The sequence below is a fragment of the Sus scrofa genome, chromosome 2 (genome assembly GCF_054392235.1).
Source record: "Sus scrofa isolate SSC_HxYL_T2T_F1_AM1 chromosome 2, Sscrofa_HxYL_maternal_Yorkshire_Landrace_v2.0, whole genome shotgun sequence".
Lineage (NCBI taxonomy): Eukaryota > Metazoa > Chordata > Mammalia > Artiodactyla > Suidae > Sus > Sus scrofa.
The window spans coordinates 364,837-381,981 of record NC_139384.1 but is presented as its reverse complement, the minus strand read 5'-3'; the positions used below and the strand labels follow the sequence as shown (position 1 = coordinate 381,981).

The 17,145-nt window shown below is 58.3% G+C and overlaps 1 protein-coding gene across 7 annotated transcripts in view; it reads right to left on the bottom strand.

Moving 5' to 3' along the window:
• The window catches only part of PHRF1 (PHD and ring finger domains 1), a 31,603-nt gene that overhangs the window by 14,121 nt on the left and 337 nt on the right, over nt 1-17,145 (bottom strand). For 2 of the 7 annotated variants that reach the window (XM_005652787.4, XM_085010354.1), the window contains exons 1-6: nt 16,862-17,005; nt 12,871-12,986; nt 11,808-11,912; nt 8,641-8,855; nt 6,071-6,154; nt 4,442-4,560 (exon numbers count right to left, since the gene is read on the bottom strand). In XM_005652787.4, coding sequence (XP_005652844.2) covers nt 4,442-4,560; nt 6,071-6,154; nt 8,641-8,855; nt 11,808-11,912; nt 12,871-12,964 — 617 coding nt within the window. In that variant the 5' untranslated portion in view covers nt 12,965-12,986; nt 16,862-17,005. Of the gene's footprint in view, nt 1-4,441; nt 4,561-6,070; nt 6,155-8,640; nt 8,856-11,807; nt 11,913-12,870; nt 12,987-13,923; nt 14,097-16,166; nt 16,295-16,861; nt 17,006-17,145 lie in introns of those variants that run through there. The other 5 variants (XM_085010355.1, XM_005652788.4, XM_005652789.4 and 2 more) reach the window with 5 other exon arrangements.

Genomic DNA, 17,145 nt, shown 5'->3' with positions numbered 1-17,145 from the left:
AGAAGTTCCTGTCGTGGCTCAGTGGTTAACGAATCCGACTAGGAACCATGAGGTTGCGGGTTCGGTCCCTGCCCTTGCTCAGTGGGTTAGGGATCTGGCATTGCCGTGAGCTGTGGTGTAGGTTGCAGACACGGTTCAGTTCCCTGCATTGCTGTGGCCCTGGTGTAGGCAGGTGGCTACAGCTCCCAGTGGACCCCTAGCCTGGGAGCCTCCATATGCCGCGGGAGCACCCAAGAAATGGCAAAAAGACAAAGAGACAAAAAAAAAAAAAAATGACGGGCTCAGACAAAGCAACCTTGAGAAGGCAAATCAGAGCTTGAGGAATCAGGCTCCCTGACTCCAGACTATACTTTAAAGCTACAGTCATCAAGACAGTGAGGTACTGGCACAAAACAGACACAGATCAATGGAACAGGAGAGCGAGCACAGAAATAAGCCAATAAACTTACCATCAGTTAATTTACAACAAAGGAGACGAGAACAGACAAGAGAGCAAAGATGGTCTCTTCAATGTGTGGTGCTGGCAAAACCGGACAGCTACGTGTAAGAGACTGAAGTAAGAACACTTTGGGACACCACATACAAAACGGATTACAGGCAGGTCCCTCTGTGGTGTAGCAGAAACGAACCCACCTAGTATCGACGAGGACGAGGGTTCAATCCCCAGCCTTGTTCGATCGGTTAAGGATAAAGAGTTGCCATGAGGCTGTAGTGTAAGTTGAAGACGTGGCTCGGTTCCTGTGTGGCTGTGGCGTAGGGCCGGCAGCTGTAGCTCTGATTTGACCCCAGCCTGGGAACTTTCCATACGCCATGGGTGTGGCCCTAAAAAGCAAAGCCAAAAAAAAAAAAAGATTACAGACCTAAATGTAAGACAGGAAACTGTAAAACTCCTAGATAAAAATATAGGCAGAACACTCACTGACATACATCAAAACAAGTTTCTTGGGATCTATCTCTCAAAACAAAAGAAACAAATGCAAAAATAAACAAGTGGGACCTAATTCAACTTAAAAACTAATGCAAAGCAGAGGAAGCAAGATCATCCCAGTACATGGTGGGTTTGAGAGATGGTGGAGACAGGGTGAGAGCAAACGCACATGTTTCTCACACAGGAAAAAAGAGAAAATGAAGGCTGACGCTAGATGGCGACAGGGTGACAGAGCCAAGAAGAGAAGCGTCTGTCACTGGGTGGCGGTGATGGCGCACCAGAACTTGCGCTGTCTTGCGTGTGCTCTGGCTCACCTCCCACCGCCTTCCCGCTTCACCTCCCTTGTCTACATGCCCTGGTGGCATGGCAGGCTTGTAAAAATCCAATCCTAAATCCAAGAAAATGTAAAACTAAAAGAAACAGTGACTAAATGAAAATTTACTGAGTGGCAGAAAACAACTGCAGGTGATAAGACCGACAGGGGTTAGCAGCCAAAAACATAAACGCTCCTACGACCCAGTATCAAAAAACAAACAACCTGGAGCTGCCACTGTGGTGCAGCGGAAACAAACCCAACTTGTATCCCTGAGGACGCGGGTTTGATCCCTGGCCTCGTTCAGTGGGTTAAGGATCTAACACTGAGCTGTGGTGTAGGTCGCAGATGTGGCTTGGATCTCATGCTGCTGTGGCTGCAGCTCGCATTTGACCCCTAGCCTGGCAACTTCCATGTGCCATGGGTGCAGCCCTAAAGAGCAAAAAAACCCCCAAAAAACAAAAACCACAAACAACCTGATTTAAAAATGGGCTAAAGACAACAGACAATTCTCCAAAAACAGACAGATGGCCAACAGGCCTGTGAAAAGACGCTTAATTTGACGTGGCGAACCATCAAGGAAATGCAAACCCAAACCAGAACGAGACAGCACCTCACACCTCCCAGAATGGTTCCCATCAAAAAGACCACCCATTACAAGCCTTGGTGAGGCTGTGGAGAAAAGGGAAGCCTCCTACACTGCTGACGGGAATGTACATTCGAGCAGCTACAGTGGAAAACAGTACAGACGTTCCTCAAAAGACCCAAAATCGAATTACCATGTGACCCAGCAATTCCACTTCTGGGTACTTAACTGAAAAAAACGATAAGCACTAATTCAGAAAGATACCTGCGGAGTTCCCTGGTGGCCTAGTGGTTAAGGATCCGATGTTGTCACTGCTGTGACGTGGGCTCGATCCCTGGCCTGGGGACTTCGGTATACTGCAGGTGCAGCCAAAAAAAAGACAGATGCATAGCAGTGTTATTTACAATAGCCAAGATACAGAAGCAACTCAAGTGCCCAGCAACAGACACGGATAGAACAGATGTCGTGTGTACACGCACACACGTATGTGCACACACACACACAAATATATCTGAGTGAAAAAACCAAAAAGAAATCCAGCCATCTGCAGAAACATGGCAGGATCTAGAGGGTCTCGAGCTCAGTGGAGTAAATAAGAGCAAAACAAACACTCTAGGAGTTCCCGTCGTGGCGCAGTGGTTAACGAATCCGACTAGGAACCATGAGGTTGCGGGTTCGGTCCCTGCCCTTGCTCAGTGGGTTAACGATCCGGCGTTGCCGTGAGCTGTGGTGTAGGTTGCAGACACGGCTCGGATCCTGCGTTGCTGTGGCTCTGGCATAGGCCAGCAGTTGCAGCTCCGATTCGACCCCCAGCCTGGGAACCTCCATATGCCGCGGGAGCGGCCCAAGAAATAGCAAAAAGACAAAAAAAAAAACAAAAAAAAACACTCTAAGGTATCACTTACATGTGAAGTCTGGAAATAAAGCAAACAAACGTATACAGCAAAACAGAAACAGACACACAGACACAGAGAACAAACCAAGGGTTAAGAGTTGGGAGAGGGAGGGCGGGGCCGGATGGGTAGAGGGTTCAGAGATGCAAACTACCCTGAGATACAGGGCACACTGTAAGGCACAGAGAGACACCGCCAGTCTGTGATAACAACCTCAAGTGAAGTATAAAGCCTATAAAAATGTCGAATCACTACGTTGTGAATCTGAAACGAACATTAACATTGTAAACCAACTATACCTTAACAGTTTCTTTTTTTTTTCTGCACACCCTCACAGCACACAGACGTTCCCAGCCAGGGATCAAACAAATTCACACCACAGCAGCAACCTGAGCCCCTGCGGTGATAACATCAGATCCCTAACCTGCTTGGCCACCAGGGATCGCCTATACCTCAACTGAAAAAAGAAAAAAAAAGGGGAGCTCCAAGGTTAAGAACCCAGCTAGCATCCCTGAGGATGTGGAGTCAATCCCTGGGCTTGCTCAGTGGGTTAAGGTTCCAGTGCTGCTGTGAGCTGTGGTGTTAGGTCGCAGACGCAGCTCGGATCCTGCGTTGCTGTGGCTGTGGTGCAGGCCGGCAGCTGTAGCTCCAACTGGACCCCTAGTCTGGGAACCTCCATGTGCCACAGGTGGGGCCGTAAAAAGCAAAAAAAAAAAAAAAGAACGGTAGGCTCTATTTAAAAGCTCAGAGGAGGAGTTCCCGCTGTGGCTCAGCGCAGAGATCTGACTAGTATCCACGAAGATCCAGGTTTGATCCCTGGCCTCGCTCGGTGGGTTGAGGACCCCGCGTTGCCACGGCTGTGGCAGCGTAGGTCAGCGGCTACAGCTCCGATTAGACCCCTAGTCTGGGAACCTCCGTATGCCGCGGGTGTGGCCCTAAAAAGACCAAAAAGAAGGAAAGGCTCGGAGGAGGCTTTGTGAATGAAAGCTGCAACAGCCTCATGAGGGCTCCCCTAGAGGCCACCACTGTCTGGCTCTCTGTTCTCAGGCTCACTGTCTGGGGACACCCAGCGCCACTTCTACCCTCCAGATCCACAGGGGCAACCCGCTCAAGGGGACTCGCTCCGACACGGCTGACTTCTGGGAGACCCAAGAGGCGACGAGCACCCAGGTGGGGCATCCCGGGACCTGGCGGGGACTGTGGGCGACGGCGCAGACTCAGGAAGAGGAGGCAGGACGAGGATGAGCCCAGAGGGCGGGGCTGGGGAGGAAGGGAAGAAGCTGCCAAAGCAGGGGTGTGTGTGTGTGGGGGGGGTGGGCATGTATATGGTGGGTGTGGGTGGCTGTGTGTGCGCACGTGTGCACGCAGGCACCCGTGACCTGCCGTGTCGGGAAGAGCAGTGCGGCTGCCCCCGAGCGAGCACGGGAGATGCTGGGTGGGCGGCCCCGTCTGTCCCCGGCTCTTGCCACTTCAGGGGAGAAGGCCTGACTAGGACCAGGGGACTGAGCAGTGTTGAGGGCACAACGAGAGTCCTAGGGACACAGGGGTGGCAGGCAGTCTGGCCGGAAAAGCCCCAGGTCTGGCCGGCCCACACCCCGAGTTCCTCACACACCCCTCGTCTCTTCTGTGTGTTGAAGTGCGACGGGCACCCTGGGAACCGCGGAGGCACAAGCAGGGGCTCCCCCGGGTGCACCCCCACCAGGGCAGCGCGGGCGGCTCACCCAGCATCGCAGCCGTCGCAGAGGAGCAGGCGGTCCTCCCGGTCGCTCCGGCCGCACACCTCGCAGAAGGTGGGGTCCTCCTCCTCGTGCTCCCCCAGCCTGGGGTTCTCCACAGGGATCTGCGCACAGGACACACTGCTGACCGCGCAGCCGGGGACCCAGGTCCCAGAGCCACTGGCAAGACGAACGGCACTTGCTCTGGAGTGGAGCCTTCAGCGGCTCCGGGCTTGCTGGGCTCCCTGGGCCAGGGGTTCTGAAGGGTCACACACACAGCACAAGCACAGGGGGCTCGCCACTTTGTCACCATGTCGGGGTTGTCAGCCGTGAGAAAAGAACCAGAAAAGAAAGCCCAGGCCAGGCAGGCTCCCGCGCAGAGCGAGCGGCTGGCCCGACTGAGGGCAGGAGGACGGCGGGGGGCGGGGGGGGGACAGCTCTCCTCCTTCTCCCACCACCAGGCAGACACAGGAACACGTGCCAGGGAACAACACCCAAACGTGCTGCTTGCCCGATGCCAGGGGGCGCACGCAGGGGCCGGCCCACCGGCGCTCTCAGCAGCCACAGGGCCCACACCCTCCCCAAGGGATGGAGATCACAGCCTCCCTCCCCCAGCGCCCAGCAGGGGGCAGGCCTGAGCCCCTCTCTGCCTCTGCCCCTCTGCTGGGTCTGCAGGTGCTCTCAGACCTTCTCCCACACGGAGTGCCGCTCGGGAGCCACACATGCATCGGGAGGGCCTCGAGCAAATGAAGGCCGCCTGCCTGGAGATGGCCTTTACAGGCCTCAGGGCAAAGAGCAGAGTGGCAGGACGGCGGCAGGACCCGTGAGCGGCACTGCGAGGAGGCCATTCTCCGGGAGAAACTGCTCCTGCGGCCCGGGGGCGCCTGACGCTACGGCTGCACAGATGCAACAGCAGACCCGGCGTTCCCACCTGGCGCAGCGGAGACGAATCTAACTGGGCTCCGTGGGGACCAGCCCTGGCCTGGCTCAGTGAGCCAAGGATCACGTGTTGCTGTGGCTGCGGAGCTGGCCGGAGGCTACAGCACCAATTCGACCCTCAGCCTGGGAACCTCCGTGTGCTACGGGTGCAGCCCTAAAGACAAAAACAAACAACAACAAAACAGCAGGACTGCAGAGACCAAAAGACACAGGGAACGCCTCCAAGGGTCCTCTGGGGGCCACCCTGCCCAAGGAAAGATGGGTGGGACCTCTCTCGGCCCCTAGCCGGAGGCCTTCAGGGGCCTGGTCCCCAGCTGGCCTCCTCTCCCAGGCCTGGGTCTCACCCCGACCCTCCCTGCTGACCGGGCAGCCGTGGCTCAGGAGGGAAGCTCTGAGACGCAGAAGAGACGCGTGGGAACGGAGAGGAGGAAGCCTGAGAGCTGCCCACAGCTGCGCCACCTCCTGTCACCTCGTGTCACCTCCCATCCCCACCGGCACCCACACAGGGCCCACACCGGCCAGGCACCCGGGCTTCACGTTCACGGCTGCCAACAGCATTTTAGTGGATTTCCACACTGCACACAAGCAACACTCACTCTGGAAAAGCACACTGCCTCGTGAAGGCGAGCCGTCCACTGGGAGGGAGCGACACAAAGACACGAGGGCAGGACTCCTCCCTGCCGCGTCCACACTCACCTTCCTCAGGATTTTCCCGCCAAGCTGAGCGCGGATACAGATGCATTTAAACACAGTCCGATCCACTGGGCAGGAATTGGCATTCTGTAGGAAATTAAAATCGTGTCACAATCCTGTAGAATTGCCATTTACACCATCTGAAGACCAAGCATTCACTTTTTACTAAAACAATCCCTTTTACACTAAAAACTGAATACGCACCGCCAGGCTCTGGGCTGGGGTGCCAGGGGACAGCAGGGAAGAGGAGAGGAAGCCCAGTCCCTGCTTCCCTGGCAGCAGGGAGGAGGCAGGTGAAGCCGGGCCTGGGTGCATGTGGAGCACCAGGAAAACGCGGGCCAGCGTGGCCGTGGGCCCTTCGGGGCCTCCTCTGCGCCCCTTTGCTCAAATCCTCTGCCCATTTTCCCACGAAATTGCTGGACGGTTCTTAACAGAGCAGGTGCCTGTCAGCTCCGTGCTGCAGGCGTTCTCCTCTTGCCTTTGTGACCAGCGGGCGCTGCCCGTGAGTTCTTCGTCTCCCATCTCCTCTGGCAGGTAGGTCGCATGTGACATCATTTTACCTGTCCCCGGAAGGGCTGCAGGCAAACTCCCAGCTCGTGGAGCCACCGCCCCTCCTTCCCACCCTCCCGCTGCTCTGCTCAGCTCGGTGCTCTGGCCACACTCTGCTCTTGGCCGGCAGGCGAGCCCCCGCAGTCCCGGCCTTTCCGGTTCGGCGGACACAGTGCAACTGCGTGCACAACACTCCTCCGGCCTGTCCCTAACTTTGGGGTTGGACCTCTCCCACCCCCAGCCACCCCCCCACAGCCGCTCGCCTCCTGGTTGAGCCTTCAGATGGCCGTGCGGCGCCACCCCGGTGGTGTCCATGCAGAAGCACCCACTGCCCGTATCTCTGCTTTGCTCATGCACCTTGTCAAGCGCCCTCCCCATCCTTGGAGAGAGTCACCTGCGTTTCCTTCCAAAAATATCTTTTTTTCTTTATTTTTTAGGGCTGTACCTGTGGCTTATGAAAGTTCTCAAGCTAGCGGTCAAATCTGAGTTGCAGCTGCCAGCCCAGACCACAGCCACAGCCACCCCAGATCCGCCGCGAGCGGCAACAACAGATCCTTAACCTGTGTCCTCACAGACACCAGTTGGGTTCTCAACCCACTGAGCCACAACGGGAACTCCTGAAAGTTTCTGAGTCCACATGGGCAGCGTGTGGTATGGGCTACCCCCCCAACCTCACACAAGCTTAGAGAAGCCCCTGCCATGGTCTTGCACACGTGTCCACGCCTGGGGTCCCAACTCCCTTTCTGGACCAACTCCGGCACATTCGCTCTCGTTTTATAAGCCTTAATATCCCATGGCTTTGTTCACAATTAGCTTCACAATTCCTGGTACGAGTTTCACGAGCCATCGGGTGCCCTGAATGTGGCAGTGGGGACGGTGACAAACGTGCCCTCTCTCTGGAATGAGACGCCCTCCAGAAGGTGGTGTTTCTTCACTGGCCTCAGCTATTTCCGACAAGCTCTGTAAGTATCCTGCACATCTCTTTAAGACTGGTTTCTTGGTGCATTTTTTTTTGGTCCCATTTTTTCCTGACCTCGGATCTGGCCCCCTGCTGAACTTCCCATCCCGACGACAGTTCGTCCACCGAAGTCTATGCTGGCACACTGATCTCTGCAAACGCCGCCTTCGCCCCAGACACGTTGGCTTTTACCTCCTCCTCCTGTTAATCCAGTGTGGCACCGACTGGAGGACCAAGAGCCACACCTGGTCCCGTCTCTCCACCTAAAGGAAAGCCTCACTTGCCAAAAAAGAAAAGTAACCTGAACTACTCTGGACTGAGGCCCCCCGGACCCACCAAGAAGAGGACGCGGCAGAGGCAGAGCAAGGCCTGACGGGAGCACAGCGAGCCACGGACAGCAGACGCGTCAGGCTGGCTGCACGGGTGAGAAGTCCAGGCCGCGGCTCAACACGCCGCTGAACGGTCTGCTTTGGGGCTGACTGAGCAAAGGAGCCGGCTGAGTGTCCGCGGCTGTGCTGCTCCTGTCAGCCTTGGGGGCTGGTGCGGGGCCAGGGTGCTGGACACCGGCCACCTGCCCGAGGCCTGTGTCGTGAAGGTGAAGGAGGAGCAGGGAAGATGAGAAGGCAGGCCCGCAGGTCCTCAACAGTGGTGACCTGCACTGGTCACTCGGTCTAGGAAGGAGGAAGGGCACTCCCTCCACAAGATGAAACGCAGCGCCGTCCGGTGACCCCCCTGCCCGCCCCCATGACTGCCGGTCGCATGACTCAGGCTCCCCCGCATCTGCAAGACGACCCTCGGCACACGGGCACCGGGGCCACCTCTGCCCATGCGCCCTCCCCGCTGTCACTGAGGACTTCTGCAGCCAGGCCCCAAGGGAGGCTGGCCCAACAACCCCCCGCTCCAGCGCTCGTCGGGGAGCGCCGCGCCCCACAGTGAGCCTCAGCGACGACCAAGAGCCCAGAGCGTGAACAAAGCAGAGACCAAGCGGGACCCTCGCCAGGGCTCTGCCTCCCGCCGTGGAGCTGAGAACCAGGCCTGGCGGGAGGCAGAAGCCCAAGCCGCTCACCTTGGACCACTCCAGGATGCAGTCGAGGCAGAAGTAGTGGGCGCAGTTCTCGGGGGTCCCCACGGCCTGGTCCCTGAAGGCATTGAGGCAAATCGGGCAGCTCTCAGCATCATCATCGGAACTGAACGCGCCGCCGGCTTCCGGCTTCCCCTGAGCATCCGCTGCCGCCACTAATGTGTCCATGTCGTCGCCGTCGTCTTCGGAATCCTCAGAACCTTGAGGAAGAGGCGAGGCCACCAGTTTGTGAACTGGAGCCGTGCTCGAACCCCAAGCCCACACAAGGGACAGTCCCAGGAAGGACCTGACTGGCAGCTGCGGCCAAGTGGAGGGGACCACACTGGCGGGGCAGCCACACCAGCCCCATGAGTGCCCCCCTCCACCCTGCCCTCGGGGCAGAAGCAGGACCCTCCAACCCCAGGCGCCAGCCAGCCGCTGGGCCTCTGGGTCACTGGAAGCCAGCTCAGCACAGTGGCCTCCAGATGGCGCCACATGCTGCCAGCACCTGCTCAAAACACTGGAAGCCCTCGCCCTGGGCGGCTTGGGGAGGAGGAGGTCTAGTCCCTAACCAGACAGCAACAGTTCTGATCAATTTCTGAACGGTTCTGAGGCTGCGGCTGGACCAGCAGAAAGGAGACAGCTCAATACGGCGGAGGCACATGTGCATTCGTTTTCTCCTCCATCAAGGCCGCTAAAATGAAGACACAAGGTCACGGGCACATGAGAGGCAGGGAAGAGGTGTGCCAGGCAGTTCCTACAAGGCCTTGCACTCCGCCTCATGAACCTCTCATGGGGAAGGGGGCAGGATCCCGAGACCCCACTGCCACATGGCCAAGAGACATGGTCCACTCAGCGTCATCAGGTGAGCTCTCTGAAAGCAGATGCCAGAGCTCCCTGGTGGCTCAGCAGGTTAAGGATCCGGCGCTGTCACTGCTGCGGCTCCGGCTACAGCTGTGGCGTGGATTCCATTCCTGGCCCGGGAACGTCCATGCGCCACAGGAGCGGCTCAGCAAATAAATAAGGAAAGAGCAGTTTGCTCCGGGCGGCTGCCGTGTGGGAGAGAAAGAGAGTAAACAGCGACGTGAGCCGGCCATCGAGGGGGCCTCTGGGGGCTGAGTGGGGAGCACCTCCACCCAACAGCCAGCCAGAAAACAGGATTTCAGCCCGGCACCCGCAAGGATCTAAATTCTCCCAACAAGGAGAGACCCTGGGGAAGGCCCCAGAGCCTCGGATGAACTGTGGCCTCTGGACCCCTTGATGTCACCAGAGGAGACTCAGGCAGAGGACCTGCAACAGTGTCTGGACCTCTGAGCCCCGGAACTACTGAGACAAGTGCGCTGCTCCCAGCTACCGTGCCAACGACACCCTGGCGCACGGCAAGGGAAACCCAACGAAACTGGGGCCGACGGAATTCTGGACCAGATGCTCAGCTGCCTGCCTGGCTAAGGGCGAGGGGGCAGCAGCAGATCAAGGCCAGGTGGCCTGGTTCTGATTCTGGAAGGAATTCAAGGGAAGGCACAGAGCTGGGGAGCTGAGAGCCACCTGGTCCCGGTGTGTGCCCTGGCCCTGAGAGGACGCCTCTGCCGTCTCCTGGCGAGGCGGATACACAGGCTTACACGTGTCCTTCTAGGAACCTCTCAGCAGCCCAGGTCCAGAGCCCGGCCCCTCCCGAGATGTCCCTGTGAACCCACTCTCGGCATCACACCACACCAAAGTGCTTCTTTGCTGCTGGATGGTGAGCTTAGGGGAGGAGCCCTGGCCGGGCTGGCGCTAACCCCAACCCCAACCGCAACCCCCGACCCCCAGCCCGTGGCATCTAACAGGCCCTCAAACTCTTGCTCGAGAGATGTCTTGACAGGACCTGATGTCCAGTCCACTGCTTCCAGTCCTGCCAAGACCACATGCCAGGGCCCAAGCCAAGCCTCTCCTCTGGAGAAAGAGGCAAAAGAGCCTCATCTGTGACCTGCAAACAGCACAGGGTCTCACATCCGCACACAGAAGCCCAGATCTCACTCTGGAAGAGTGTGCCACCAACGCACACAGAGCGCCAAACTTAGTGACGTGCTGTGCCAATGCCGTTCCTTCACAAGCACTGTCCCAAGCAGAAGGGGTTACCTCCCTGGAACATTCTCAGGCTCATAATCACTGGAACTCCAAGGACTGTGACAAACAAGCCAGGCTCCAGGACCACACAAGTCCTGACCTGATGCCCGAGTCAGAAGACAGGCAGCGGTGAGCCGGGCTTCCCCAACCCGGCATCCTGGGGGGAGAAGCTGGGATAGGACAGTCCAGCCTGGGGACCTTGCAGGCCACGGCCCTCAGATGGCACGACCTGTCCTTGAAAGCACTATCCCCTGAGCAGCAATCCGGGGGCACAAACATTGAGCAATGCGAACAGGCTGGGAGTCTCTCAGGAAAGCCACTCCGGCGTCTCTGCCTGTTTTCTCTGGGCTCCATCCAAAGAGCGAGCAAACAGAGTTCCTGCTGTAGCTCAGCGGGTTAAGAACCCAACACTGTCCAGGAGGATTTGGGTTCAATCCCTGGCCTCACTCAGTGGGTTAAGGATCCAGCGGTGCCATGAGCTGCAGTGTAGGTCACAGATGCGGCTTCAATCTGGCATTGCCGTGGCTGTGGTGCAGAACAAAGCTACAGCTCTGATTCGATCCCTAGCCTGGGAACCTCCGTATGCCATAGATGGGGCTGCAAAAAGAAAAAAAAAAAAAAAGAGCGAGAGAACAAGCCACCAACCTGCCCAGAGTCCTGGCCAGGGGGGTCCCAGGTCCCGGCAAGCCTCAGCTCATGCCAGCCCTGCCCGGTAACAGGGGCCAGGGACCCTACCCCGCCAGCAAGCCCAGTCTGGCTGTGACCTCCCTGGCCCCCAACTTCCTTCCATTCCACGCTCTGAGGCTGCTAACCCTCCACTGTGTCGTCAGTGACCTCCAAAACAAAGGGCTACCACAGAGCCAGCATCTTCTCAGCTGAAGACGAGGACCCACCGTGGGGACTGCCAGACGAGGCCCCCTGGGCAAAGGGGCAGCTCCCCGGCTCTTCACAACCCTCAGCTTCCAGCGCAACTAACACCGCAACCTCAGCAAAGATGTTTCATCAACAGCGACCCCATCCCAGCGGGAGGAGACGCGAGGAAGCCCCTTCAACATCCGTGCTCTCACCAGAGCTGTCCTCCGGGTCCCCCTCATCGTCGTCTTCACTCTCGTCGCTGTGCTCACCGCCGGTGTCGTCCTCGGAGCCCCCACTGTGCTCATCACTGCTTCCTTCTAGATGCGCAGAGGAAAAAGCACAGACCGGGGGCAGCATCACGACCAAGGCCGCAAAGAGCCAGGATGGCTTGAAGATGCACAGGTGTTCAGGGGACAGCCGCCAACATGGCTCCGGGGAGCTGCTCCTCGGGACGTGAGGGGCGGCTGGGTGGGGAGGTACGCAGGCAAACGCAGTGCCTTTGCTCCGTTTGCACTTATATTTGCATCGGTCACATTAAAAATAAAGGCCCAGGAGCTCCCGTCGTGGCGCAGCGGAAGAGAACCCGACTAGTGTCCATGAGGATGTGGGTTCAATCCCTGGCCCGGCTCAGTGGGTTAAGGATCCAGCATTGCTGTGAGCTGTGGTGTGGGTCACAGAAACAGCTGGATCTGGCGTTGCTGTGGCACAGACCAGCAACTGCAGCTCCAATTCAACCCCTAGCCTGGGAACTTCCATAAGCCATAGGTGCAACCCTAAAAAAACTAAACTAGGAGTTCCCATTGTGGTGCAGTGGAAATGGATCTGACTAGGAACAGTGAGGTTGCAGGTTCAAACCCCGGCCTCACTCAGTGGGTTAAGGATCTGGTATTGCCGTGAGCTGTGGTGTAGGTCGCAGACGTGGCTCGGATCCAGCATTGCTGTGGCTGTGGCCTAGGCCGGCAGCTATAGCTCCAATTCAACCCCTAGGCTGGGAACCTCCATATCCTGCAGCCCTAAAAAGCAAAAAACAAAACAACAACAACAAAAAACACTAAACTAAACATGCAAAACTGCCACTTCTGCACTTTTTTTTGGCTGTGCCAGCGGCAAGCAGAAATTCCCAGGCAAGGGATGGAACCCACACCACAGCAGTGACAATGTTGGGTCCTTAACCACTAGGCCACCAGGGAGCTCCCTCCATGCCTGCACGTTAAAGCAAAACAGCAGCACTCTGCCAGCTTGGGGCACTGGGATGGAGGCAGCGGGGCAGCTCACCAGCGTCACTGGCCAGGTCAGCAGGACTGAGGCTTGGGTGTCCGGCAGGCCCCAGGTTTCGGTCCACAAGCTCGTCCAGGCTGTCGTCATCCATTGCTGGACATTGGAGTTCAGCTCTGAAAGAGGCCAAGGTCAAGCAATTCTCCTCTGTCCCGGCTGTGATGCACCCCCTCTGAGAGCAACCATCTCTCTACAGGTCACATCCCTGGTGACAGGTGTCCACCCTAGCACAGGAGACAGAATACACTCAAGTCTGCACATGGACACAAAAAAGGCTGGCTCCTGCCTACAGAGCCACATCCCAAGTCAGGTCTCACTTTCCAACAGACCTCATTTAGCCTCAGACTGGCGACGTTCTTGTTCAATCAAGCACCTGCCACACCTCAACACTCTGCAGGGACCCTGATACCACGCTTGAGGTGAAACGGCCTAGGACAGCTAAGCTGAGGCAAAGCAGGGCTTCACGGGGCGGGGGGGGCACCAGAAGGGCCCTTCTCAGGCACCCGCCTCGCAGCCAGGGCTGCAGCCTCACTGCTGGGAGGCCCCAAGCATCCGCTGTGACTCCTCTGACCTCGCCCCAGCACATCCATGGTGCGCTGCCTGGTCACCCGACTGCTCAGGAGCAGAGGCCAGGCTCCGTCTCTCAGCTGCCATGTCCACCTGCTCTTCGGCTCCTGATCTCCAGTGGGGACACCCGTCCTGCCTCCTCGGCAAGGATAATGCAGAAGGAGTGGACCAATGACCTCAGAGGCGTGGCAGGGACACAGTCACCCTCTCACTCCAGGCCCCTGACTCCCGTCTCCAAAGACCGGCTCCTTTCTGACCAGTGCTGCTCGCCTCACTTCCCGGGTGACCCTAGAGGAGACCCTCAAGGACACAGAGAGAGGAACACTCTCCCCGTGGCACAGTGGACTGCGGACCAAAGGAAGGGGTGGCAGGAGAGATGAGCAGGCAGAGGGGCAGAGCAAGAACCGGGGGGGGGGGGGGGCAGCCAGGCCGACAGTGGCATGCCCCGGAGCCAGGGAAGGGTCACTCCCTGAGCCCAGAGCTTGCCTCGCTCCACCAGTTGTGGGCCACACTGCTTCACGGCGATGGGCAGAGGGGCTGTCGCTACCACCACTTGTACAGCTGCTCCCCAAGGATGGTTCCGAAGGGGCTGAGGCCAGGTTCAGACCCGAGAGCGCCTCACTTCCCAGACAAAGCCCCAGATTCTGGGATGATGTTTGCTGAAATAGCAAGAGCATGTCTGTTTCATGAACCTGCCAACTGCCATGTGATGCTTCTACCTGGAAATAATACACTGGGAGGTGGTCTCATGGAGTTAACACGCACCCCGTCAAGGCTACCACCTTCCTTCTACCTAGTACCCCAAGATTAAGAAAATCCAAAAAGAAAAACCTTCCTTTTTTTTTTTTTTTAAAGGGCTGCACCTGCAGCATTATGGAAGTTCTCAGGCTAGGAGTTTAACTGGAGCTGCAGCTGCCAGCCTGCACAAGAGCCACAGCAACGCAGGATCCAAGTAGCGTCTGTGACCTACACTGCAGCGCACAGCATGCTGGATCCTTAACCCACTGACAGAGGCCGGGGATTGAACCCAAATCTTCATGGATCCTAGTCGGGTTTGTTACCACTGAGCCGCAATGGGAACTCCGAGAGGAGTTCCCACTGTGGCACAGTGGATTAAGCATCCGGCGTTGCTGTCACTGCAGCAACTCGGGTCACTGTTGTGGCTTAGGTTCGATCCCTGGCCCAGGGACTTCCACGTGCCTTGCGTGTAGCCAAACAACAAAAAAAAATCAGCCACAGCCCTACTCATCTAGGGGTCTGCCCCCCACCACTTGGTGAGTCAGCAACACAGCAGGGCCCCTGCCTGTCCTGCCCCCACTCCTGCTGAGACCTCTGCCATGAGCACAATGGCTGCAGTGCCTCTGAAGGTAAGAGGACCTACAGCTCGGCCTCGAGCTGTGACTGGGCTCCACAGCGTCACTCCGGGACACTTGCTCTAATGTCTCCCCTGCAGCACACTGGTCACGCAGCCCAAAGGAGGCAAGTTCTCCTACTCGTGAACCTCCCGGGGAAAACTTAAGAAGATGTATCCCCTCCCCGGGCCACCCAGGAGACAGCAGAGCACAGCACAGAGTCAAAAGTACAAACAAACGACCCCCGGCTTCTCCCTTGGGCACCGAGGCCTAGGCCTGTCTGTAAGGGACACTGGCAGGGCCTGCCTCGGAGAGCTGTCAGGAGAGGCCGGTAGGGCACTATGGGCCAGCACACGGGGCTTGCCAGAAACCCCAGCTGAGGAACAAGGCTGAGCTGAGGCCCTATACCTGCGAGGTGAAGTCCTGAGAGCCTCGTGCTCTCCGCCACAGCTGGAGAGGAAAACCTCCCAAGGCCTCCTTACACCCCAAGCCCGTGAGGGTGAGGGGCACCCCTTCCCACAGGATCACAACAGTGACTTCTGGTGGCACCCAGGGAAGGGAAACCAGGTAGCCTCTGAACATAGTGCCCAGAGCCAAGCACCTGTGCAAATAAACACTAAGGAGGAAAGCATAATTTGCGACCCCCAGCACCCCTTCCTCTGTAAAGACTGGGGAGCGGGGCCCCGAGCTGAGGACCTACTGACCCCACCCGCAGCGCCAGCTCAGACAGGCCTGCCCAGACTCACCACCCCCACCTCTGCTCACACGTTCCAGACCAGGGGCCAGGAAGCCCTTTCTGCAGGAAAGCCCCCAGCCCCTCCCGGCTGCTGGCCCCCTTCCACAGTGCTGGTGGTGAGTGCTCTCTGGCTTCCTGCTCAGCCTCCAGATTTGGAGGAATTAGGGGAAAATTCTACATCATAAAGAGCATTGCCCTCTCTTAGCCCCTGCACCAACCATTACTGAGGAACCAAAAGAACTTCTGGTGTGGGAACTGGCAACTGTGCCGGGGCCTGAACCAGAGTGCCCATCGCCGTGCCCAGAGCAAGGTGGCCGAGTCCAACATCTCACACCTGGCCAGCTCTCGCTTTCCATTCATCAGCTGCCGCAGAAGCTACAAGACCTCGAAACTGTAAGCTGCAGTGGAAGTCAAAATGCTAGCGCCCACAGGTCCTTGCAGGGCTGAGGTAGACACCAAAAGTCCGGGCTGGGGGCTGCTGAGAGAACTAAAGCCAGGCTGGCCCTGTCAGGACCTATGCCACCAGCCTAGTGCAAGAGGAAGCCAGCTGTTGCCACTCTGACTCAACACTGTTCCTGACAGAAAAAAATACCAACTGGTCCAGGGAGGGAGAGGAGAGGGCGCTAAGCCCCAAGTCAAACCTCACTTCAGCTTCAGTCCCGGTGACCACTGGCCAAAATGTGGCTCGCTGGGCAGACACGACACGACTCTGCTGTCGTAGAAGCAAGAAGTACACAGACTCCAAAGTTGGGAACGACGCAGCACGAGCCTGGTTCAGAGAGGCAGGGGCCAAATCAGGGCCTAGGTTAACACAGTGCCCTGGCTCAACACTCAGCAGCTGTGTGACGCTGGCAAGTTAATCTCCCCGGGCTCCAGTCCATTTATCTACGAAAACAGGGCGGCCCAAACCCACCCCGAGGGGCTCGTGAAGACCACACGGGTTAAGGAACGGGAACCCATCCGTCAGCCACATGGGCCTGTAGAAAAAGAGTCGACAGAAGCAACGATGATGACAAGCTGGAAACGAGTTAGAGAAGGGTCACACTTTGCTCTCAGAGCCCGGAGAGCAACAACGCAGGGGCAAGTGTCACTGGAAGAGGAGGGCTCCCCGCGGCCGGGGGCTGGAAGCCCCGGAAGCCCGCCTGCACGACCGGGGCCTCCCACCCTCAGCACGAGGCCTCCCGCGCCGGCCCGGTCCCCGTCGCCGCCCGCCCGGGGCCAGCGCGGCGCAGGCCTCACCCCGCGGGGCAGGCCGCAGACAAAGCGCGCGGCGCCCAGGGCGGCCCTCCGGCCGGGACGTGGCAGGGGCCCGGGACGCTACGGCCTCCGCACGTACCCAGAACCTCGCGCCCTGCTGACCGCTCCCGGGCGCTCGCCGCCGCCGCTGCCGCCGCCGCCCGACCGAGAGCCACGACTAGGCCTGGCCGCCGCCGCCGCCGCCGCCGCCGCCACCGCCGCCGCCGAAGCGCGCTGCTCGACCCGGAAGTGCAAATGCCGGCTTCCGGGACCCTCCCGCCCCGCCCGTTGGCCGGAACCACTGGGACCAGGACGGGGAGGAAAGGTCTGAAGTGGAGGAAGGAGCCGCTCCCTGCGCTCAGGGACCTCAAGGTTTTGGAAATA